General features: G+C 36.6%; 1 protein-coding gene across 2 annotated transcripts in view; it reads right to left on the bottom strand.

The window, feature by feature from the left end:
• Positions 1 to 18,384, bottom strand: part of dok6 (docking protein 6) — a 95,851-nt gene extending 77,467 nt beyond the window's left edge. For both annotated transcript variants that reach the window (XM_039666740.2, XM_089125665.1), the window contains exon 1: positions 18,095 to 18,384. In XM_039666740.2, the coding sequence (XP_039522674.2) occupies positions 18,095 to 18,160 (66 nt within the window). In that variant the 5' untranslated portion in view covers positions 18,161 to 18,384. The remainder of the gene's footprint in view (positions 1 to 18,094) is intronic.
• Between the last annotated feature and the right edge of the window lie 6,522 nt (positions 18,385 to 24,906).

Raw genomic sequence — 24,906 nt, 5'->3', positions numbered from 1 at the left:
AAAAAAAGGGCTGTTTTGACATGATTGCCAAGCTGTTTTGGGAGTTGGGACAGAGCTGTAGAGGATGCTGTGATTTGATTTGTTATCTGGACGAGTAGTTGCTAAGGCCATCATTACTGCAATCACATCCAGACTTCTGTTTGCATCCTGATCAAGATTTGATTTAACCCACTCAGATTGGTAGCATATGAGATATCAGGGCAAGCCCAGGATTTATATATATATGTACTGTATATATATATATATATATATATATATATATGTGTGTGTGTGTGTGTGTGTGTGTGTGTGTGTGTGTGTGTGTGTGTGTGTGTGTGTGTGTGTGTGTGTGTAAATGATGACAGGATTTTCAGTCTTGTGAACTAGCTCTTTATAGCTGTTAGGTAGGAAAACCATCAGTTTGACTTTGCCAGTAAAACAAGTACGTGTAAAAGTTTAATGTTGGGCCCTGGGTTAGATTTCACTCCCACTGGCTGCAATCCCAAATTTAGGTTGATGTATCTCAGATGTAGACATCATTTAATTTATTATTTTGCTCAGTGACTAGGGCTGCTTCCAAAATCTTTAAAATGCTGCCTTCGCAAGATGCTTTGCAAGGTAGGAAGGCATCAAGGCACATTTGAATCCAATGTTAGCTTAACTTCTTGTCTCCTGAGATACCTTCATCTGATCGATTTTGAAGGTAGCATAGATATATCTTTCTCTGCCTTTGATACTCCTCAATCTTGTGCGTTCCACTCCGTGAAAGTTAAGCTAAAAAGGAAAGATGGTGCCTAAAAGTTGCAGTGGGTGTTCAGTTTGTGTGTACCGGTAAATTTCCATTTTTAAACAACATTTTCCACATTAAATGTAGTGGTCTCTCTAGTTTGCTATAGATCATTAAACAATTACGTTGCCTTCGAACTCACTTTGAAATCAGTTTTGTGAGTTACCTTCCTGCGCAAACGCTCCCTGCAAAGTCACACTGCCTGATAGGGCAGCGAGGCAACAAAGTCAGCTGCCTAAGTTTTTGGACGCCGCCAACAACTGCTCTGGAAAGTGAAACCTCTCCCTGGTTAATCATAGATTACACTATCTGGGGCATTCCGAAAGCGAAACACACCGTTGCCCCAGTAGCAAGTAATCACAGTATAGCGCCGGCTCATTTCCCATGCACGGACACTCTTTAATAAAATATCCATGGGCTTCCACCCAAGTCCAGAAATTTAATATGGAGTTAATGGCATACAGCAAAGTGAAAAACCAGTGGTCGCCTTGTGAAATGAGGAGGCAATGTCTCTTCTCTGGGCTAAATCTCTTTTTTTTTAGTTCAATGCCTTACCTGACTATACCTGAAAGTTTTAACAAGCAAATAGACTAAAAGTCCATAATAACTAGAAGTCAAACCAAACAAACATTTTAAGCATCCTGTTGTCATTTTTGGCCTTCCTTACCTCCTAGAAGAAAGGACCACTGGCGCACATACACAGCGCCTCACACTTTCACATATCAAAGAGATGCACGCACACACAACCCAACAAGGTCAAGCTGTGTCAGCATAGGGCTAATCCAAAGCCAAGCCTTTCAAAGATCTGCATGGATGATAACACTGCCAGCAAGAACCAATGTCCAGCATAGCGCAGGAGGGACAGAGAGAGACATTCTTGGCTTATAGCATTAGCATAAGACTGTTTACTTATTTTTCTTGCACAAATTCGGTCCAACAGAGCACCCATGCCTCTTTCCCTGTTACTGCAGCCAGATCTGAAAGCTGCAGGAGGAAATAGAATTCAGGTGACATTCAGCAGGTGCTGATGACTCACAAACATTTGGGTTATCAGAGCCGCCACATCCCTGTTTCGTATCAGGAACAGAAAGTTCGCTAACACAGTTCAGATGTTCTCTCTATAGGACTAATTATACTGCTGATATCAACATCAAGTTATTATTTCTTTAACGTCAGTCGCATAATTTAAATTCTGAATAATTAACACTTCTTATTTCGTACATGCGTTCTAACACTTAAGGCATCATTTCGTTCAGGTGCAAGGAGAAAGAGGAGGGGAGAGAGAAAACTCCACATGGAGCATGTAGGTCACTCTAACCTTTTGTGAAGAACATTAGTTAAAATGTCAGGTTTGAGGCAGGTCTAACCGCCTGCCTCAGCTCTGCAAATATACTAGTACATTACCAAAATAGCTGCAAAATAATGTTGAAACAATATGTAGGTCAAGATTTCTCATCTTAAAGTAAAGCAGTGGCAGCGGGGATATTATTCGGATACTAAAAACCTTCACAAGCGTTAAAATCTACAGTTATTAAATATTGAGGTTAGAAGCTTTTTAATTCATTTTCAAGTTTGGTACCAAATCTTTGGTTTTACCAGCATGTTTAGTTCAAGTACATTACAGCTCAATAGTCAGTACGATTTTTTTCTTCTTTTTTTTTTCGGTAATGGTTTTTAATGCTTTTGAAAGTATATAAGTTCCAAGGCTACATTTACTTTTCAAAAAAACTTTATTATTAATGTTGAAATCAGCTATGCTGCTTAAAGTCCCCCAGTAGTCAATAATTTTCTCCTTTAAAACTCACCTTTAATCACTAAAACATATTTAAACCTTTCTTCATACCTTAAAATAGTTTGAATTTAGCTCACCCTTGCCTAATATAAAGGGATACTTCAGGATTTAGCATTAAGCTTTGTATTAGTAGAAAACCTGTAGTATTTTCTAATTACTATGCTTTCCACCCTCATATACCCCTGAGACGAGAGATGTATCTATTGTTTGTCTGGAAAAAAAATCCTCTGATGACGCAAAAGTGTAATTTTGCATCATCTGAGGATTTTTTGGCCAGAGGCTAAAGACTACAGTCAGTCATCGGGGCTGTTCCGCATGTTTTCAACCTGCCCATAGAGGGTGAGATCTCACTCACAGAATGTACACATAGTGTAAGATATCTTTTTTTTTTAAGCTAAGCTAGCAGACTCTTGTTCTGTGGAGAAAGATGAGTAGTAGGGGTTACTATCCTCTTTTTCCCGACATGTCAGGCTGTTGATGTCCATTCCGATTGGTGAATTTGAATGTAGTGTTTACATGAACACTAAACAAGTGATCGGTTGATGTGTGTGTTAACATTGCTAAGAAAATTTCCGCTCGTCTGTGAGAGATGAGAGCTATGAGACTGGTGCGTCTCACAGGTGTCGCTAATTGGTAATCATGCCACCGGGCTTGCGCCGTTCTCCACACGGCCCTCACTCGTCCTGCTCGCCACAGTAAACATGACATGATGTTTACTGCAGTGAGCAGGACGAGTGAAGGCCGCGTGGAGAACGGTGCGACCCCGGTGGCGTGATTACCGACTGTAGAACGCAAAAGCCGAATCCTGGACATTTTGGGCGATCTCGAAACACATTTTCGGGCAGACTCATCACGGAGCCTAGACTTGTGGTTTAACTACTGTGCTCTGTTACCGGTAGGCATTGTCTTTCATCCACATAAGCCAAAAATACATTTTCTGGCTTTTCTCAGTCAAGAAAGCAGCAAATTCAAAAATAATTTCACATTTCTTCTGAATAAATGACCCATTTTATATACACATTCATCTTGCCAGAGGGATGGACATGGTCAGAAACAATGCTCAGGTAGGCCGTGGCATTTACACGATTCCCAATTGGCACTAAGGGGAGCCAAGAAAACATCCCCCACACCATTACATCATCACCACCAGCCTTCACAGTGGTAACAAGACATGATGGATCCATGTCCTCATTCTGTTTACGCCAAATTCTGACTCTACCATCTGAAAGTTTCAACAGAAATCGAGACTCATCAGACCAGGCAACATTTTTTCCATTCTTCAACTGGAAAATTTTGATGAGCTCTTGTAAATTGTAGTCTCTTTTTTCTATTTGCAGTGGAGATGGGTGGTACCCGGTACCCGGTCTTCTGCTGTTGTAGCTCATCCACCACAAGGTTGTGTGTGTTGTGGCTTTACAAATACTTTGCTGCATACCTCGGTTGTAACGAGTGGTTATTTCAGTCCAAGTTGCTCTTCTATCAGCTTGAATCAGTCGGCCCATTCTCCTCTGACCTCTAGCAATAACGAGGCATTTTCGCCAACACAGGACTGTCGCATACTGTATGTTTTTCCCTTTTCACACCATTCTTTGCAAAAACTAGAAATGGTTGTGCGTGAAAATCCCAGTAACTGAGCAGATTGTGAAATACTCAGACCGGCCTGTCTGGCACCAACAACCATTCCACGCTCAAAATCGCTTAAATCACCTTTCCTTCATTCTGACATTCAGTTTGGAGTTCAGGAGATTGTCTTGACCAGGACCATGCCTCTAAATGCATTGAAGCAACTGCCATGTGATTGGTTGATTAGATAATTGCTTTAATGAGAAATTGAACAGGTGTTCCTAATAATCCTTTAGGTGAGTGTGTATATATATATTCTGTAATTATTATATACACACACCTTTTTTACTTTCTTTCCTACAAAGAACACAAAAGGAGATTTATTACAGTGTTTTAATACAATTACAATGGGCACTGGAACTTAATAGCAATGATGGAGAGACCATAACTGTAATTCTATTTCACCGATAATTTTCCACCCCAGTGGGCTGTTATCTACTGAAACTTGATCAAAGTCAGTAAGTTGATCCTAAGATCAGCTTGATTTGTGAAAGAATGATTAAATCTGGATTTGTGAAATATCATTCAGAGAGAATCACTTTGTAAACTCAAAGCAATCGATTCAACAATTTGCTTATGAAATGGACATGCCAAGGATAACTAAAATGTATTTAAAGATGCATACATTTTTGCTTGTGAGTCCAACGATTCAAAACCACAAACCTCACAAACTTTCCACTCACTAGCTCTTTCTCGACTCAGAAGCATTCACTAGCAGTCTGGGAACTTGTACAAAAAAATATTAAAAGTATTTTTGTGTGCAAGTTATCAGACAGTCTGTGAACAGTCTGTGGGTGTGCTGTCTGAGACTATAAGGCAGATAACTACCATATATACTCTTATCCCATTTCTCTAATGGGGAATTTCATTTTTTTAATCATGTACGTTTGCTAGCCTATGGAATCTTTTCTTTTATCCACTGCTTCTATTATGGGGCTCTCATACAAAAATCTGCCCAGGGACAAATACAAACCAGGAAACACTATGCTATGCACGAACTGTCAAGCTGGATGATCTATATGCCATAATAAAATATCAACAAGGGAACAATCAAACAAACAAACGCCACCTCAATTTTTTTCACATTTTTTTTTAGAGATGCATACCATGCATGAATAACCTGGGGGAAGGACAGGGGTGCATAGAGGATTTCACCAATTTCAGTGGACACTGTTGGTTGAATTGTTAATTAACAAAAGGCAGATACAGCAAACCACCCAGAAACCATCTAGAAAAGGTCATCTGTCAAAACCCTCCAACCGAACAAGTAGGAGATTTGTGAGAGATGCCATAGAGAGGCCAACAATCACTTTGGAGGAGCTAAAGAGTTCAGTAGCTGAGGAGGAAGAGAAGACGTATCCATGAAGTGTGAAGCATATCAAGCGTTCTGTAGTGCATCACTTTACAACAGAGAGGTCGCGGCCCACAAGGTGGCTTGTGGCACTAAATAAAAAAAGTCCTTAACTTTTTTCTGTTCAAAATTTACTAAATGTATTTAATGAGTGAGTTTATGTAAGGTAAGGTAAGGTAAGGCAAGGTAAGGTAACCTATTTATAAAGCACATTTAAAACAACGGGTTGACCAATTTGCTGTACAATTTGTAAAAACATGGACCAAGTAAACAATCTACCAACAAATCAGCATTTAGAGTTAGACAGAAAACCCAGAGAAAAAATATGAGTTTTTAAAGTCATTTAAACTTCCCAAAGACACATTATTCTGTTAAAAACGCAAGTTTATTATCGCTCCCTATAGGGCCAAAAGCGTAAAAAATAAAGCCACACAAATAACTTGCAAGTACTGAGGCCCCAGACAGCAGTCATTTAGTGATAGCCTATATATATTCTATAGCCTATAACCTACACACCACTGTGAATATTTTTGTTTTCGGATTTCAGATAGGGACAATATATAGGCTTCTCCTAGGCTTACGTTTTTAAATTACAAAGGGCCAACTGATGTTTTTGTTATTGTATTTTCAAATTATAGGCTATTGTTTTTGCATAAACATATCTGGATATAGTAAACATACCAAAAAAGGTTGGGAACCACTGCTGTAGTGCACTGAGGGTGGACATAAATTAAGCTATTTATTTCTCTAAAATAAATTAGTTGCACAAAAAGTTGTATGGGGCAATGCTAACGTTTTGCAAGAGAACGCAAAAGCACTGAAATATAATTTTTCCTCCCATCTCTTTTTTCTTCTTCGCCATGTCCCACACACAAATAGAAACAACATATTACAAATATTTATTTAATTTTGGATATTTTCTTACATGAAAAGTCATTTTTGAGATAGCGTTTTTGAAATAAAATAGTGATTAAAATAGAATGACGGTTTGTAATAAAATAAAACAATTGGTTTAGGGTCTGATTGCATTTTCAAAGGCTCTCTCAAAGTTATTCATGAGAAAAGCTATATCTTATTTAGACACATGGTTGAGAAACTCAAGGATGCTTTGATTTTCTGTCAGTTTAACTTGTTTACCTTCACGCCACCGTGACAACCATCTCCCACATGACAACATGATCAGTGGAGAATAATGAAGTGGAGTTTGGGGACACTGTTGGTTTGCTATTTTTGGGCTAATCACCAAGGCTAAGCACGTGCACTCAAGCATCTGCATTGGTAACAACCAGGGTTAATGCAAAATTATTGTTTGAAGATTGTTCCAAGAAATCACTGAGGTCCTTCCAGAAAGTCAGGTGCATGTCTATATATATATTTCTGGTAAAAGTATTCATCTATGCAACCTATGTGACACAGATTAGCAAGACCCGAAGAACTTAAATGCGCCAGTGCACAAGGAAAATATATATTCTGTGTCATTACATGCTTAATTTTATACTCACTTTTCTCTAAAAGAATGAATTTCATACATGATTCAGGATAGCTCATCCATAACAGCCTGCTTTCAAAAGGAAATCAAAGCCAAGTGTCTACAGAAACATTTTGAAAAGTAACCAGTGAATGACAAAAGGAGATCATTCACTGCAATCATTCAATTGTTATACTGTAAACGGAAGACTGTGGTCAAAAATCTATGGTTCAAAAGCCCTAAATGGAATAGAAAGGTCATGCAAACCTGAAAGGATGCTTTTATCAAGAACCACAGTAGCCTACAAAATTCACATTCTTATATGAATCTCCATTCCAGGGAATATATTTCATCATATTCATGACATATAATTTTGTTCCAGGCAATGTTCCCATAAATTGCATGTTGTCTTTACTGTCCAGGCCATTTGTCTTCCCTACATCTCCTACTATTGCCAATATATTTCCCTGGAAAATTATTTATTTTTTTATTTATTTTACCAAATTGAAAATTGTGCCTAATAAAAGGCAGGATTCATTCCGCTGTGCAATAAAACGCTTTATATTCATCAAAAAAAGATTCGGCTCAGCAGCCATCTCTTTGCTCATTATAGTCTATTGTACTTATATTGCGGGTGACTGCTATTTCTCAACATAATGCCTATGGCATATATGTGTGAGGGACTGTTCATCATTCTGGCAGATATGACAATGCAGAATGGGCGACCATTAAGTAAACTAGATTTGATGGAACAGAGCGGGCAGCAAATCTCCCAAATAAGCCATTGTGGGATCTGAAAAAAAATCATCACAAAACTAATTTCTGCTTGTAAGTAACGTATTATTAAGTAGCTGAACAACACTTCACAGATTATTTGGTCTTCTACTGATCCTTAGCTTTAGAGAAAATGACTAATTGTGACTAATGTGCTCATTGGCTGCCCTGTGGCAACTGCAGCAGCCTACCACTGAGCCCGGCGTGATGTCACACCCAATAAAGGGCACTCGCACCTTTTTCGCATTACAGCCCGCCAAAATGGGCGTGGCTTACCATATATAAGCACGTTAGTCAGCCTGCTCTTGATCTGCTAACTGCTGCACTGCATTGACAATGGATACACAAATTAAGGATAATTTTTGGCTTCAATATCTCAAAAAAATCTTTCCCGTAGCGTTAACTAACTTGTGCAATACGAGAGAACCTCTCGTAAGAGAACAGTCTCTATAATACAGAAGTTAATTTTTGTACACGCTACATCAATAAATAAGAAGTTAAGCATCTTAAGCAGTATATTTGACAGTTACTCTATCAATAAAATGTTTCTGTCTACAGATAAAGTTTCAAACAAAGCCACAGCAAGAACCATTATATGTCTCTCAGTGCAACACACAGTAATGGCGTTCCGAAAAGGATCACTCACTTGTTTAATTCCTGAATGAATCATCGTTTTTGAACAAATCGGTTGATTGAATGATTTGATGACTTTCATGAAGACAGTCACTTGCAGCCAATTCCAGACAAGTGACAAGCTTAGTTTCTAAGGTTAAATGAAGCTTTGCAAAACAACCTCCTCTCAACCTTTTTTTCATAAAAAGGTTCATTACTTGAAGCTTTTCAGCAGTCTACATTGTGGAAAAAATGACTGTCATAGTGAATAATTTGTGTCAGTGTAAACAAAACAAAAACAAATCAATAGATGAAATCTGTGATCTGTCTGTTTTTAACCATAACCCAGCCCAGTTGAATTGCAATTCCATAATAAACTGAACATTGAACTCTCCATTTATAAATTACATTATGTATTGTTAAAAACTAAACAAAAACTAAATACAAAGAATGGAAAGGAACACTGCAGACATTGTGTTCACGTGGTTCTCAGATCAACTAAGCTTCATATGAATCAGGCCCTGATAAAGTCACTCAATGTGAAAGAGAAATATTTCAGTCTGTAAATAAACAGACTAAAACTAATGAGTATGACATAACAATATGAAAACATTGTAGTCAACATAAGAAAAGTGGGGGGAAAAAATATCACTGGCCTTCCGCAGTTTATCTTGTAATGCAGAGACATATTATAGGCTAAACTTTGAAGCAGTCCAGAGGCACATAGTGTCCTTAAACTAGAGTCATAAGTAAACATAACTGTACATGGTCTACAAATTATGAGGAAAAGAATAAAGCCTAGCTATACTATGGATTGTGCTTTATCTGAGGGTGCATGAAAAACACATTTTTGCTTTTGGCAAAGGAAAGTAGATAGCATGTCCACATAGCAAATTCTCAGAGGCCTGAAGGATCAAGAACTTTCTCAGCTTGAGAGAGAAGGAGGGGGTATAAAAAGGAAACTGAGATGTTTTGTGGGAAAGAGAGTAATAGAACAGTGAAGTAAAATTGTCCTGCAGAAAACAAAACCCCCAAAAATGTGTTCAATGGGCCATGCTAGTGTGACTGGGGTTGGGTTGGCCAGATTGGGTGCCGTTGCTTTAACCAAAGCACATACTGTACAGTTCTGTGTTCAGAGACACTAGACAGCAGAATGACTAGAGATTAGCAAGACCCAGGAGACAGACATGATTAATGTGTGCCAAATGATTAGAAGAGACAGCGGCTGGGTGAATGGACCTATGGTAGATTCACTCAGAGGTGAAAATTGTCCATCCATACAAATTAAAAAAGTCTCTGAAGACTGAAACCATACAACTGTTTACAGGGTATGCTACTTAAAAAAGAAAGACCATTTGAAATATTCTTTGAGAATATATGATTTAGCTCTTAGATTAAGACAGATGTGACAGGACTGGTACATTTGGATACGGAGAGCTTGGGTAGTGAGAAACACATTACTTTTCTTAACTTATCTTATCTTTTTAACTTATATTTTTGGCTGAAGTTACTGAATACCAAATCCAAGACAGAATGTCACCCCTGTGGACATTCTAAGATTAACAACTTACACAAAAAGGATGGTCCATCCTACGTAGAAACGTTTTTCTGTAATGCACTTTTTTGGCCAAAATTTATTTCAGATATAAACTAAAAAAATTTAAAAATATATATATTTTATAATTTCTTTGAAAATCTTGAAACTTCATGTTAAAAAAAAAAATGTATCCCGCATTTTCATGTCACTACCGAACTTGTTTTAGTCCATTGGCTGAGACTGATTTTCCCTACAATTTTGATCAGAAAATATTGTTGTCCCTCTCTCATACATGCCAAGTAGATACTGTAGGTCCCATCATTTTAAGGATAAATGTGTTAAAAAGTCTGAAAATATGTGTGTAACTTTAAGGAACTTTTTGTAGAGTTTTGTTATGAGAGTTAAAATACTGTAACATGATGTGGCCGCTACCAAAACATTGCTGTCACTACCGAGAATGTACTGGCATGACCGAAACCTGGGATGTTTTGCCAAAAAAAAAAAAAAGTATTGAAGCATTGAATTATCAAATAAGATGTTATGATGGTGTTTGGTTCAATGTATATTCAAACTAAAGAATTCTTAACTTTGAAATCAGTATGATTAACTATTTCTTTTTCAAAATACAACAAATCTCACTGCCTGAATTCTTCATGGAATAGATTCAACAATGTGCTGAAAACATTCCTCAGAGATTCTGGTCCATGTTGACATGATAGCATCACTGTGGGCCAGATAAATGTTCAACAGCTCAATGCAAATGATCTAATCAGCCAAACATATGGCAGCAAAAACTACATGCATTTCGGCATATGGTCAAGACAATCTGCAGAAGTTCAAACTGGGCATCAGAACGGGGGAAGAAAGGTGAATTAAGTGACTTATGGTTGTTGGTGCCAGACAGACGAGTATTTCAGAAACTGCTGATCTACTGGGATTTTCATGCATCTATAAGGAATATATAAGGTTTACAGAGAAAAGAGAAAATATCCGACGAATGGCAGTTCTGTGGATGCAAATGCCTTGTTGATTCCAGGGGTCAGAGGAGAATGGCCAAATTGGTTTGAGCTGTCAGAAAGGCAACAGTAACACAACTAACCATTCTTTACAACCGAGGTCTATGAACTCACAACACGTTGAATCTTGAAGTAGAGATGAGCTACAGCAGCAGAAGACACACCAGGTGCCGCTCCTGTCAGCTCAGATCAGGAAACTGAGGCTGCAATTCACACAGGCTCAACAAAATTGGAGATTAGAAGATTTAAAAAAACGTTCCCTGGTCTGAGGAGTGTCGATTTCTTCTACGACATTCAGATGGTGTGGTTATAATTTGGAATAAACAATATGAAAGAATGGATCCATCCTGCCTTGTATCAAAGGTTCAGGTTGGTGCTGGTATAATGGTGTAGGATATTTTCTTGGCACACTTTGAGCCCTTTAGTACCGAGTGAGCATTGTATAAACACCACAGCCTACATGAGTCTTGTTGCTGATCATCTATCCCTTTACAACCACAGTGCATCCATGTACAGTATGTCAATGAGTTCACTTTAATCAATTGGCCTCCAGAGGACCGTTGGGATGTGGTGGAATGAAAGATTTGCATCATGGATGTGTAGCCATGGATGTGATGCTATCATGCCAATTTCGGAGGATTTTTTACAGCACCTTATTGAATCTGTCACAAAGAATTTAAAAAAAGTTCTGAAAGCAAAAGTGGGTCTAACACAGAACTAGGAATGTGTACCTAATAAAGTGGCCAGTGAGTGTATATCTGAAAACATATACATTACGTTTTGCCATAGTAGTACAGCAAACAGTCCAAAATTAAATTACCTTACCTTATTAAAAAACCTTCACCTTCAGTGTGGGTTGTTAAAATAGTCAATGAGTTGTTAATATTGAATAGTGACTTAGAAATGTCATTTTGTTCCTCGTACTTTATAGCTTTAGTAGTCTCTAAGGCTTTATTTCAAGTCTTCTGTGCTTTTGTGGTGTTTTTTGTAATTTTGGAGCTTGACATCATCAGCTCTGATTCACATTCATTATAGCGAAAATGGGGTCTCCTGGATATCCTACTGTCTAGGATATTGTTCAAATATTCACTTTTGTGTTCTACAAAAAAAGAAGCTTGAAATGACATAAGGGTGGGTAAATATTGACAGAAACTCTGTGTGAACCCTTTCTTTGTAACATGAAAAGGTGACAAGCTTCAGTCTAGTAGTCTGCACTCGACTAAGAAGTTGGCAAAAATCAAAGATAAAGGGCTCTTTTCAGATTCAACATGACTTTTCAGTCTGATGATTGGCTAAATGGCAGCTCTCAAATGACCTTGGATGAGAGACTTCTGACTATCATCAGCAGGAGAGAACAAAGCTTTTCCTCACTTTTGCTTTTGCTCTATCAAGATTATTTAACTTCTGGACAAGAATAAAGTAAGAAAGCAAATGAGTGAACGAGAACATGAAATGACACAAACAGCACTTGCTCACTCAACATTGAAGAGCCTGCACAGTCTAATAGTAATGTTCACTCCTGTTCAAAACAAAAGTGTGTTTTGTAATTAAAAACAGCAGGGATTGATGATGTAAAATGCTGGAGTGAAGACTGAGAGGAGATTTATCTGCCAGAGAAATGGCACAATAGCGCAGCATTTTTCACTCTGAATAACATTTGCTGCTTCTGCTGCTGCGGGGGGCAATTCATCAGCCCTAATAAGAGCCTCCAATTTGTCTTCCGCTCTTTGTTTGAATCAATTTGATGAAAGCTGGATAAACACTATTAGCATGAACATAAAAACAGCATTGGTATGGCATAGTAACGTAATGTATCTGTACTGTGCACACTAAAAAAGAATTATGAAAACCTGCTGTCAGATAATAGCATCCATACAGTACATGAGTGGTCAGTTGAGAATTGGTTTAGTTAGCACATATTTGAAAAAGTGTGAATATTTAAGGTATAGTTCCATAGTGAAATGACCCAAACCAAATGGTTTGCCTCGGTGGACAATATAATTACCTACTGGTAAATATACCTTCCATAAAATGTGTATTTTGAATATGTTTTAAACAAGTACGAAATACTTAAGATTCTGCATTATTTCTACCTCACTAATGAAATAAGTAAATACGTGACACTTATGTGACAATTACAAAGTTTTTTGCAATTATTTGTAATCGTTTAAAGTGCCACTATTACGCTATTTTAAAGGTTACTCATTTTGTTTTGGAGGCTATAGGTTTACATGCATCTAAGGTCAAAAAAAACATTTTAAAACGCTTTGATAAAGGATTCTAAACCCCTTCTTTCTGAAAGCCTATACTTTGCTCTGATTGGTCAGACGGACCAGTCTTTTGCAGCACGTATCGGAAAATAAATGTCCATAACTATATCTGAATTTCAACTTCAGAGGCTTCCTCAGCAAGATACACTGTGAAACGAACAGTAATAATGACATCGATTTTATCGTATCAAATCAAGGCTGAGTCCTCACTCCTCATCCTTTGGAAGTGCATGTAAAGTGGTTTTGCTTTCACAGTGCAGATGACAGCATCTTCTTGACATGTAGACAACGCAAACCAACTGCTTCAGCAACACAACTACAGCGTTTGAGGACGGATCAAAGTACTGTAGACTCCCTTTTTCTTTCTTTCATGTAGCCAATGAAAACCATAGGCTGGCATTATGCAGATTTGTTATAAAACTGTAGGTTAGTGCAGGAAGTAAGACTGAAAGTACTGGCTATTTGCTTCAGATAGATCAGAATCGTTTCTTTCTTTTGGAAGACAATTTCTTTTACATTCAGAAACAGATATTACACACTTCATGAAAGGGAATACCTGAAAAAGAATAATGGGGCACAATAAATAATCCATTTTTAAATTGAGAAATTCTTCTACACTGAAAATTTAAATTTTGTCAAGAATTTTCACTCAAAATTTAACTCTCAAAATCGTTATTTACAACTTTAAAAACATTTAAAATGTAGGCCTCTTGCAAATTGCCAGCTGTTTGACATGAGACCATGTATACCTGGACTTTACAGCTAGACACTTTCATTGTCCAGAACATCGTGTTAGGCTGATCTCTGTTAAACATTAATCTCTGGCATTACTAAACTGCCTGTACGTTTAGAGACAGATGACAAAATGCAGTTGTCGAATATGGGTCAAGTACTGGCTTGCAACAACAGCTTAAATAAGATTACAGTTCTGCTGAAAGTGTTGAGAGGAAGGCCGCTTTAAGTCGACTGCTCCAGGGTAAGCCTGGTTGATTCTCTATGGATTCACAATGCATTATAAGGCTGTTTGTAATTGTCATAAACAGTGGCTGTCAGTGCCAACAGAGACAACATATCCAAGGTTAAAGGGCATTTCAGTAAGGACAGAGTTTGCATGGACAATGAATACCATTCACTGTCTACTGGCCAGAGAGAAATTAAACTGATACATCATAGAAATAGGTGGAATAAAAATCACATTCCCTAAATATGGTACAGTTTGGCCTTTTGTGGAGCATTGTAGACACGAATCCAATGTTGTTTTTGGAAGTTCACACATTATATATTATAACATTAACCTGCAGTTTTAGCTTGAGTTGTCTTGAAAGCAACTTGCACGGACACATCTTAAAATCTGTCAATGCCAATGTTTTGTCTCAAGATGAACATTTATAAAAGCAACTTAAATTACTCATTTTAACTAAAGCGTAATCCTTGCTTAATCTAAACCCAGTCTCTGAAACATAGGCCTAAATGTTTGAAACCCCCTTAAAATAGTGATTTTGGCCATCCCATCTAAGATAAAAAAAAAAAAAACATTTATTCAGCAAGGATGCATTAAATTGATTAAAAATTACAGTAAAGACATTTACTGAAAGAAAATAAGGTTTCCACAAAAATATTAAGCTGCACAACTGTTTTCAACATTGATCATAATAACAAATTTTATGTTTAATTATTATAAATATCATTAAAATATTTCTTGAGCACCAAATCAGCTTATTAAAACGATTTCTGAAGATTAATGTGACAAGAACTCAGCGTAGCCATCACAGGAATAAATTATTTTAAAATAGATTAAAATGGAAAACTGCTATTTTAAATGGTAATAATATTTTACATTATTAATGTTTTTACTTTTGATTAAATAAATGCAGCATATACCAGGCTTATTAACATTAAAACATCGTACAGCTGTAACGGTTCAACTTTTGAATGCTATTGTATATTAACTCATTAAAAAAATACTTTAAATTGTGACACTCAAGCAGTGAAATGTGTATACGTCAAGTTCAAGCCTTCAATCATTGCTATTACAAAAATAAATATAAAAGAATAAAGTAAATAGAAAATTACACAGCTTGTATAATATTGACCTCCTGTGGTTGTACAATCAACATTTTCTTAAGGGTTAAGCATGTCCTTACTGAAAGAGAGAGAAACATTTTTTTTTTTGTCAGGCCCTATACCCTATTTGTGGAAAGTGATGAAAAAGTGACTTAAGTTTTACCTTTTTACCCCATTTTGTTTTTTAATTTGCATTACATTTCTAGGTCTCAAAAGATTGAGTAAGAAAGGAGAGGGAAAACAAGAGGAACAGAGAGAGAGAGAGATTGAGAGAGAGAGAGATCAGAGGGGAACCCTAAGCTGATCCTGTTGTTCAAAACATGATACTCGCACTAAAAAAAAGACTGTGCCAGCACTGATGAGACAAGTAGTCCTTCCTTTTAAAGCAGTCTTCAAAAGAGCAGCTGCCCGTTTCATCAGCATATTTTATCCAATGATCAGATCCCACTCAAATAGATACAAATGGCTGATAAAGACCAGTAATAGAGGCTTTTTGAATATGAGTAAAAGCATTTTAAGCCTTACTTTTCTGCTGTTTTCTATCAGATGGTTATCATCAACATTTATACTAATATTTATATAATAGATAAAGGTTATTACACAGATGTGTGTCCAACGGGAAAATGCCAAATGTGCAGAAGACCGTGAGTTCAAAGAGCATGGTGTCAATGTGAGAAGGTCAGTTAATGTCAGGTGCGTTGAACTGTAAATTCATATTTTACATGGATATCAAAGCAACTTTACTAACACGCTTATGCATCCATAAAGATGTACCGCACATAATGGGGGGGAAAAAAACGACATTATATATTTTTTCACAATACTTTTAGATGCTAATTCTATGCTCTACAAGCAAGAACAATGCAGTAGATGTAGCAATAAGGAGCAGTTTCCTTTATTTTACTTTCAATGAGATGTGACCACCGTATTTGAATCTGAAATGCAGCTGGTAAGTTTATATGTGACCAATAAAAATCTAAAAGCAATATGAAGCTGCTTCTTCAAAAAAAATGTATTTAGAGTAAGCCCACATTATGGAAGCAATATCTGTGGAAATACACTTTATCTCATGTCTCGTATCTCATGTCTAGGGGCAAAAACAAACCATCTTGGTCAAACATCCCTGAGACATCAAATAGAACTAAATATTGAATAGAACTAACTATGTTGTAGTGCTAAAATAGACATGTCTCAAACTTAAAACAAAAACAATGTTCATTATTTGTTAATTTATTACAGTGTAATAACATTAATTACATAAAAAAATACAATATAGTAGCAGAATAAAAACTGTTACCACTCATACTTTACCCTCATTTTTAAGTAAAATAAATAAATAATAAATGCAGAAATTATATATAAATTTCTTCATTTATTATATAAAATAAATAAATAAAACCAAAAATTATTGAGACACCAGATATAATTTGATATTTTTTTACTAGTGGGTGCAAGACACTATAGTTAATTTATGTGGGTGAGGATAGCAAAATAAAATAAACGGTGACATATTATAGCCCAAAATTCTTTATACAGTGGTCTACCAGTCAAAAAAAAAATTGGGACCACATATTACTCAGACACATTGACCTGACCATATTTTGCTGAAGTGTTTTTTCTTTAATTGCAAATGCGACCTTTTAACACCACAAATTGAAAAAAAATTAAGCATTGCTTGGTAATTGCTTGACCTAAATTGATATTATATAATTGTGTACTTAAATTTAACAGCTGACAGCTATTCAATCTAATTCATTTGTGAGAAGTCTCACAGAAGGATGACCAAAACCAGTATGACCAATATCAACTGATCAGATAACTCTGTTCTTGTCATATTTTATTACCTTTTTCTTAACTATAGCGAATAAACTGTGAGAAATTATGAAGGTGTCTGAATACATTTTGGTTTGACTGTGTGTGTGTGCGTGTATATATATATATATATATATATATACACAAGTTATATGTGTAATTAAGTGTATATAATGTATTGTGCATAATGTACTCCACTGCACTTGTTTATTGAAATTTATATCGTATTGCATTGTAAACTGCATTGCTACAGATAGCAACAATTCACAAAACTTAAAAAAAAATATATTTAATACATTTTAGCCAATAAACTTAAATAGATACTACATATTGTGGGGTAAAATCCTCATTAAACCCTGTACGCTGCTATAAAACTAATCAGTATAGATTTCGTGTTATCACACCATAGCATAAGAAAGTGAAATCTTTCTTGGTTGGATGACTTCACCTGCTGTATCACACAGACCTGATGACCTACAGTACTCACTCTATTCACAGCTGCAGAATCAGGAGGACAATAAACAGATGATGCTGCATCTGTAGACTTGACTAATGTATAGGCAAAGAAACTACTGAAGACAGCAGTTTCCTTAGTTAAATCTTTAAAATGTAATAAACTTCATCTATTTAACAGACATTGCAATTATAACTTTAAAAATAAAACATGTTTAAATAAATAAATAAATAATCATGCTTAAAGCAAATATTATGTTTATGGTAAAACAAGTTGACAAGGTTTTGTTTTAAACAACCCATCAAAGCACAAGCAATACAACAATGAATATTGTATACTTGTTCAGATGGATAACATCAGACCAGGATTTAAACTATAGGCTACATATGGTGAAAATGAAACAACTGGTTATTAAGAATAAAACATAAAGTGGAGTTGCTCGTGCACATTGATATGTTCTTGATAAGCGCGCGCTCCTGAAAGCCCCTTTTTAAAATAGATGCCCCAAAATTACTGACCACACTGAAACGTCCAGCAGATATTGACTATACTCACCCCCAATTTCTTACTCCGAATCCTCACGTAACCCTGCTTCACTATATCGTTGAAGTTTGAAGCCATCCTAACAGCCTCTCTGTCTTCGGCTGCGAGTCCCCTCAGAAGTCACCACGACATTCAGTCCTCAAACAACCTGCCTCGGCTCCTCAGCTCCTCAGTGTCTCAGTGCCTCAGTGCCGCTGCTGTTACTGCTGCTGCTCGGGCAACCGAACCGGCTCGAACGGCTCATTCCACATGAGAATAGGGAGACAGCGCGTTGCGCGCGTCAGATGATTTAATTCAGTAAAGAAGAGTGCAGCTTCCTGGAATGCACCATGCGAGGGCTGTCAGAGGGGTGGATGCAGTGAATTACATGCGTAAAATGGAACCATTTGTGTATTTACTTACCTATTTAGTAGGCTAGTATTGGGATTTTTTTTGGAAATATGTTAAATTTCATTGTCATACACATTTTCTCGAATATCAAAATTTAACAGCTGTATAACCTATTATAATAAATCCATATCAGCTAAGACATGTTTTTTATTATTATTTCACTGTCACACAGGCACAAGAAATTTCATTTTGATGTGGATATCAAAAATGAACACCTTTATAATAATAAAATGTAATTTAGGCTAACTTAAAAAACAAAATCATAAAATTTGGCCACAATTTATTGACTATGATGATTAAGAACAGATCTCTTTCTAAAATGTGAAAAAAAGAAAAAAGTTGCTGCCTTAAATTTTTAAGTACAATCAACTTGGAAGTCAATTCAACTTAATTTACTTTACACTGACTGTAAGATGAGTTGAATCTTATATGGTGACAAAAAAAGTTGAACATTGTTTAACTTATTTTGATGAGTTAAAGCAATGTAAAAACATATGTTGTCATAACTTTTTGATCTTTTTTTACAGTGAGTGAGGCGTCTAGTCTGTTTTAATTCTTAATCCTTGTGATTTATTTTATTTTATGTAATTATGTGATGTGTTTTAGCTCCACAAAAATCATTGATTGATTGATTGATTGATTGATTGATTGATTTATTGGTTGATTGATTGATTGATTGATTGATTGATTGATTGGTTCGTTCATTCGTTCGTTCGTTCATTCATTCATTCATTCATTCATTCATTCATTCATTCATTCATTCATTCATTTATTCGGGGAAGGGGAATTCTGCATTGAAACTAATGTCCGAGTCTAAAAAATCTTAATTGTCCTAAAACAGGCTTTATTTTCTGTAAGAAAAATATTTGTTCTGTAAAAAAAAAGTATTTTTTAATGTTAGTGTGAAATATGAGTTTTCTAGGTTGCATGTTATTATAAGCATGCCTCAAGCATAACACATAAAGTAATTAAAAAGTGCTGCTGCTTTTGATTTACATCTTACTATCTACATGAGATATCTTTAAACATTTAGAGAATACATTTTTATTCATTAGCAAAATACAGTTTTACTTTCATATGAGAATTATCCTACTATAAAAGGGTGGTGATATCTAGTGGATGGGAGATTTGTTTTGTTGATTGGATCCTTGGGATTAAAAGATCAAAGCAGATCAAAAGCAAATGAGGGGAAAAAAAGTGTACAGAAATGGATGGGATGCTATATTAGAGCGTGCTGAAGCTCCACTGACACAAATTCTGCAAATGCTTGAAAAAGCCTCCTCCTTTAATCCTACTTTATAGAAACGCCCTGCCTGTGTGGAGAAATGGCAAAACCAATTTGATACAGTTGATGACACAGTTACACGTGTGAGAGGGTTTTCTGCATCTCATGACAATGAAAGATATTACGTGAATAAAGATCTCTCACATTACTGAAGTCAAATGGTAAAATGGATCAGACATTCAATCCACATGGGTGATCACATAATTTTATCTTTTCAATGAAGTATATATATATATATATAAGAGTTCAGATGCAAAAGCCTCTAAATGCCATTTGAAATTTTCTTCTTTAATGATAATTTTTTATCAAACTTGTATATTTAAGTTCAGTAATTTCACTTAAATGGCTATGATAATTACCTATTAATTGTTATTTAAGTGAAATTCCTAAACTTAAATATACAAGTTTGATAAAAATCATCATTAAAGAAGAAAATTTCAAATGGCATTTAGAGGCTTTTGCATCTGAACTCTTCATATATATATATATATATATATATATGTATATAGAATGAGAGCTACAATTTTTTATTTGTTTTTAAGCACAACATTATACCATCTTGGCCATGAAATTACATAAAATTCATTCAATCATTTCATTAAAATGAAAGACAAAAACATAGTTAGAAAATATGTTGCAAATCTATGTTATCTATGCTCTGAAGTTTATATGAGACAATGAGTGAAACAAAAGTTGTCCAATGACATGACCCTCATTTTTTGAACCATTATTGAATTAGAAATTTTTTTAATTAAATCATTAAGAATTCATAAAACATTAAACATTTCATGCATATACAATGACTTGAAAACACCTCTCGAAGAACATGCTTAACCTTCCTGAATTGAAGTCATTTTTTGAGGTGGCATAATAATGTATATTCCCTTAAAATATATAAAAATGTTTTTGATAATGATGATTTCAATCAATCAATAATGATTGAGATGTGTGCACTGGATCCAACATGTATGGAAAGTATGTTAGTACTTTATACTTGATTGTTACAACATCTGGCTTTTTTTTAGAGGTAGTCAAATTCAGAACTGCCTTAATTCTTTATGGAATAGATCCGACAAGGTGCTGGAAACACTCCTCTGAGATTTTATTGAAATGAAAGCATTATGCAGTTGCTGCAGATTTGTCGGTTGCAAATCCATGATGACTCTGGAGGCCATTTGAGTATAGTTAAGTTGACTATATCAGTGTCATGAAACCATTTTGAGATGATTTGAGCACATGGCGTAGTATCCTGCTGGAAGTGAACATCAGAAGATGGACGCACTGTGATAGACATTAAAGGGATAGACATTATCAGCGACAATACTCAGGTAGGCTGAGGTATTCGATGCTCACTTGGTACTAAAGGTTTGCCAAGAAAATATCCTACACAATTACACTACCAACACCAACCTGGACCTTTAATACAAGGCAGGATGGATCAATGCTTTCATATTGTTTATTCCAAATTATAACCACACCATCTGAATCTCTTAGCAGAAATCGACACTCATCAGACCAGGGAGCGTTTTTTAAATCTTCTATTCACCAATTTTGTTGAGCCTGTGTGAATTGTAGCCTCAGTTTCCTGATCTGAGCTGACAGGAGCGGCACCTGGTGTGTCTTCTGCTGCTGTAGCTCATCTCTGCTTTAAGATTCAACGTGTTGTGAGTTTATAGATGCTCTTTTGCAGACTTCGGTTGTAAAAACTGGTTATTTGAATTCTAGCTCCAATCAGGCAATTCTCCTCTTGGCATCAACAAGGCATTTTCGCCCAAAGAACTGCCGCTCACTCAATATTCTTTGTAAATCCTAGATTTGGTTGTGGATGAAAATCCCAGTAAATCAGCAGTTTCTGAAATACTCAGTCCAGCCCGTCTGGGTCAACACCCATGCCACATTCGGAGTCTGTTAAATCACCTTTCTTCCCCATTTTGATGATCAGTTTGAACATCAGCAGGTCTTGACCATGAAATGCATTGAGTGGCTGCCATGTGATTGGGTGATTGGATATTTGCATTAACGAGCAGTTGAACAGGTGAACCTCCAGTAAGTTGTATTGGTAGAATAAAGCACCAATACCTCGACCTCAGGACCCTTCTACTGTGTTTTCGTCTCCGTCCCCACCAGCGTTTCATCGGTGTATGAAACTGTATGTTTCACCAAAGCGTTTTTCCGCGCGCCTGGGGTACGTTTTCAATTGTTTTCAATGGGAGCGGAGTTGAAAAATGTTCAACTTTGGATAAAACGCAGCACTCATCACTGTTACTTTTTACCCAGCCGTCCAATCACAGTGGAGGATGGGCGGGACTAAACAACACTGACCAACTGTCACAAAATTCTTTCTGTAAAACGACATCATCCAACAGAGCTAACCGAACAAAATGGATGAAAAATTACTTTTTTAGTATGAAACAAATTATCTGCGAAATCAGTTCCAAGTAAACTGTGCTGCGGATATTCTGTAGCAACGAAACGTCTCAACGGAAAAAACGCTGCGCTGACAAAACGCTGTCAAGCGCCCATAGCTCGGCGTCTTCAGGAGAACGTTTCAGCTGGCAAAAAACGCTTTGGTGGATGCACGGCCTTAGAATTGATCTCCGTCCACATTAAAACGGGCATGTGCGTGCCGGTGTAAACAGTGGCTGACGAATCAGGGAAGGATACGTCATGACTGATGACAACTAATCATAGAGCCGAGCGTCATCTGCGTCATCGTTTCTGAACACCTCTGTTTTATTTCGTCTACACTCAAACCCCCTCCGAAGATTCAAAACGCAAAACGGAGCTGCGGCGTTTCTGAACTTCTCCGTTTTAGGTCTTCGTTTTTTCTGTTTTAGTCTGGACGGGAGGTGCAAACGTAGCAAAAGGTCTCCATTTTTAAACGAACACGCAGTAGTGTGGACGGGGCCTCAACAAAACTTCAGGTTATTTATTATGTGTTAAGAAAGCAGATCATTCTGCATTCAAGTCTCAAAACTAACATTTCATCTTTCTTTCTTTTTTTAAACAGACATGCAACCCTTACATACGTTTCACAGCAACTTTATTTGCAAGCCTTCCACTTCCTGTAACGCATCAAAAAAGAAATATCCACCGTCCACCCTGAGTCGTCTGGTATCGTGGTTATGATTTATTCATAACAGTTAGGAAATGGTTTGAGGGCTTCCTTGACCTTCACTTTTGAGGTAACGTACTTTAGCAGCCCAGCTGCCTTTGAAGTAATTTACCGGTGCTGATGACACAGATAACTCACCTATAAATGAAAGCTCTACACAATGGAACCCTTGATGTATAATGCCGGCTACCGACTGCGGTTTCAGCAATCATATAAGATCATTACAAATCACACTGTACAACATGGATCTAATAAACTTGGCTATGAATGTAGACTGTACGATTATGACACCTCTAAAGAATAAAACATCATCAGCATGCACTAGTGGTAAACAAATAGAGCAAGATGAATCACACTTTGGCAGTTGTGGTTTTGAAAAAAAGAGGAGGAAGCGAAAGAGGAGACTATGGACGTGGCCATGGCCAGGAAAAAGGATGCGGGTTTTGCAAATGTAGCTTTAGGGCCATGTATCATTATGTATCATTAGGTCAAAGGAGCAAACACACCAAGATGATCATGCCAAATTCCTGACACTATCAAGCTATCTTTGGTCGCAAGACTGTGACACAGCCATTGTTGAACCTCTCTCACTGAACGACGTAAGGCAACCGTTTAGGAGCCACAGCCGCAGAAATCGATTGGTCATCTTTCGTCTGGGACAGTCCAAAATCGTACAATGCATAGCGGGCATGAGGAGTCTGAGAGCTGCTGTCACTGAAGGTGACAATAAAGTGTTCACTCGAAGATGGAACAAATAAGCCTTCCACTGGAATAAACTTCACACATTTCATTGTGCCGTGTGTGAAGTGTGAACTCCAAACTATTAATCACAGGCTGGCTGTGCTATATTGAGATTTATTGTCAAAAAATGTGTGCCTTGTCACACTTCTAACTGTCACACTCATTCACACAGGAACACAAATACACACTGCGCATGTGAAGTGTCACAATCTCGCTGCCACTGCATGTTTGATCATGCTTGATAACTCAGCTGAAAGCACATTCTAAACAGATGACTATTTTCATTCAACATCTAGTATTTTTTTTACGATTAAACGATTTCTTGCTGTATATGAAGGACGTCGAATGGTTCGCTCTCTTTCTATTCCTTATATGACCTTTCCGAGTCATAGGGCTGGAACCTTTCCAGTTTCTAATAAGGCCAGAGGCTGAAGAAAGCTCCCTGGACAGATGGCCAATCAATCACAGGGGTCTCTCATACACAGAGGAATTTTTTTTCTTTTTTTTTTTTGAGTGTTAAATTCACCTAACCTGTATGTCTTTGGATCGTGGGCAAAACCAGAGTAACCGGAGTTGCTGGTCACCATTGACTTCCATATGAAAATATATAAATATATATACTATGGAAGTCAATTGCTAACAGTAAACCACAACAATACAACAATCCTATCAATTCACGATGGAGAAAACCTACACTATTTTTTTTTTTTTCTTGTTCGAGAAGCTGTTTCACTTAAATCTCAACAGATCACAACTCAGGTCTCAATAGGGAAGAAAATACTTTAGCGACTTTAAAGATTATTCTTTAATATGAACTTTGGCAATAAATAAATAACTGCTGTCAGCTGTCACCGCAGCTATTGTCCATTAGATGGCAATGTTACATTTGATGCACACAGTAAAAAACCTAAGGGTCCAGTTAGTGGATACCAGTACTTGTCACATGGTCATTGAGCTGAGCTCCTGCCCAAATGGCAGTCCTTCCCTTGGATCACCTGATTATTAATATCTGAGTAAATTTCATATGCTTTCATTTGGATGCTTACTTTATATAATAAAATAACCTGGTTGCCTTTTAAGTTCATTGAACTGGAAAAAGTGAGTTAATACAATGAAGGAGATTGATTTAATCACAAAAAAATAAGTTATCTCAACTAAATAAATTATTATAAAGTTGATTTGACAAAAGAAAATATGTTGTGATAACAAATCTTCAAAATATTTTTTTACAGTGAAACTATTTGAAAATAGGCCTGTTTTAAAGCTTGTTTCTTGTCTTTTCTTCTTTTGTGA

The sequence above is a fragment of the Pimephales promelas genome, chromosome 22 (genome assembly GCF_988280905.1).
Source record: "Pimephales promelas chromosome 22, fPimPro1.hap1.1, whole genome shotgun sequence".
Classification (NCBI taxonomy): domain Eukaryota; kingdom Metazoa; phylum Chordata; class Actinopteri; order Cypriniformes; family Leuciscidae; genus Pimephales; species Pimephales promelas.
This window is presented reverse-complemented; position numbering and strand designations above follow the sequence as displayed.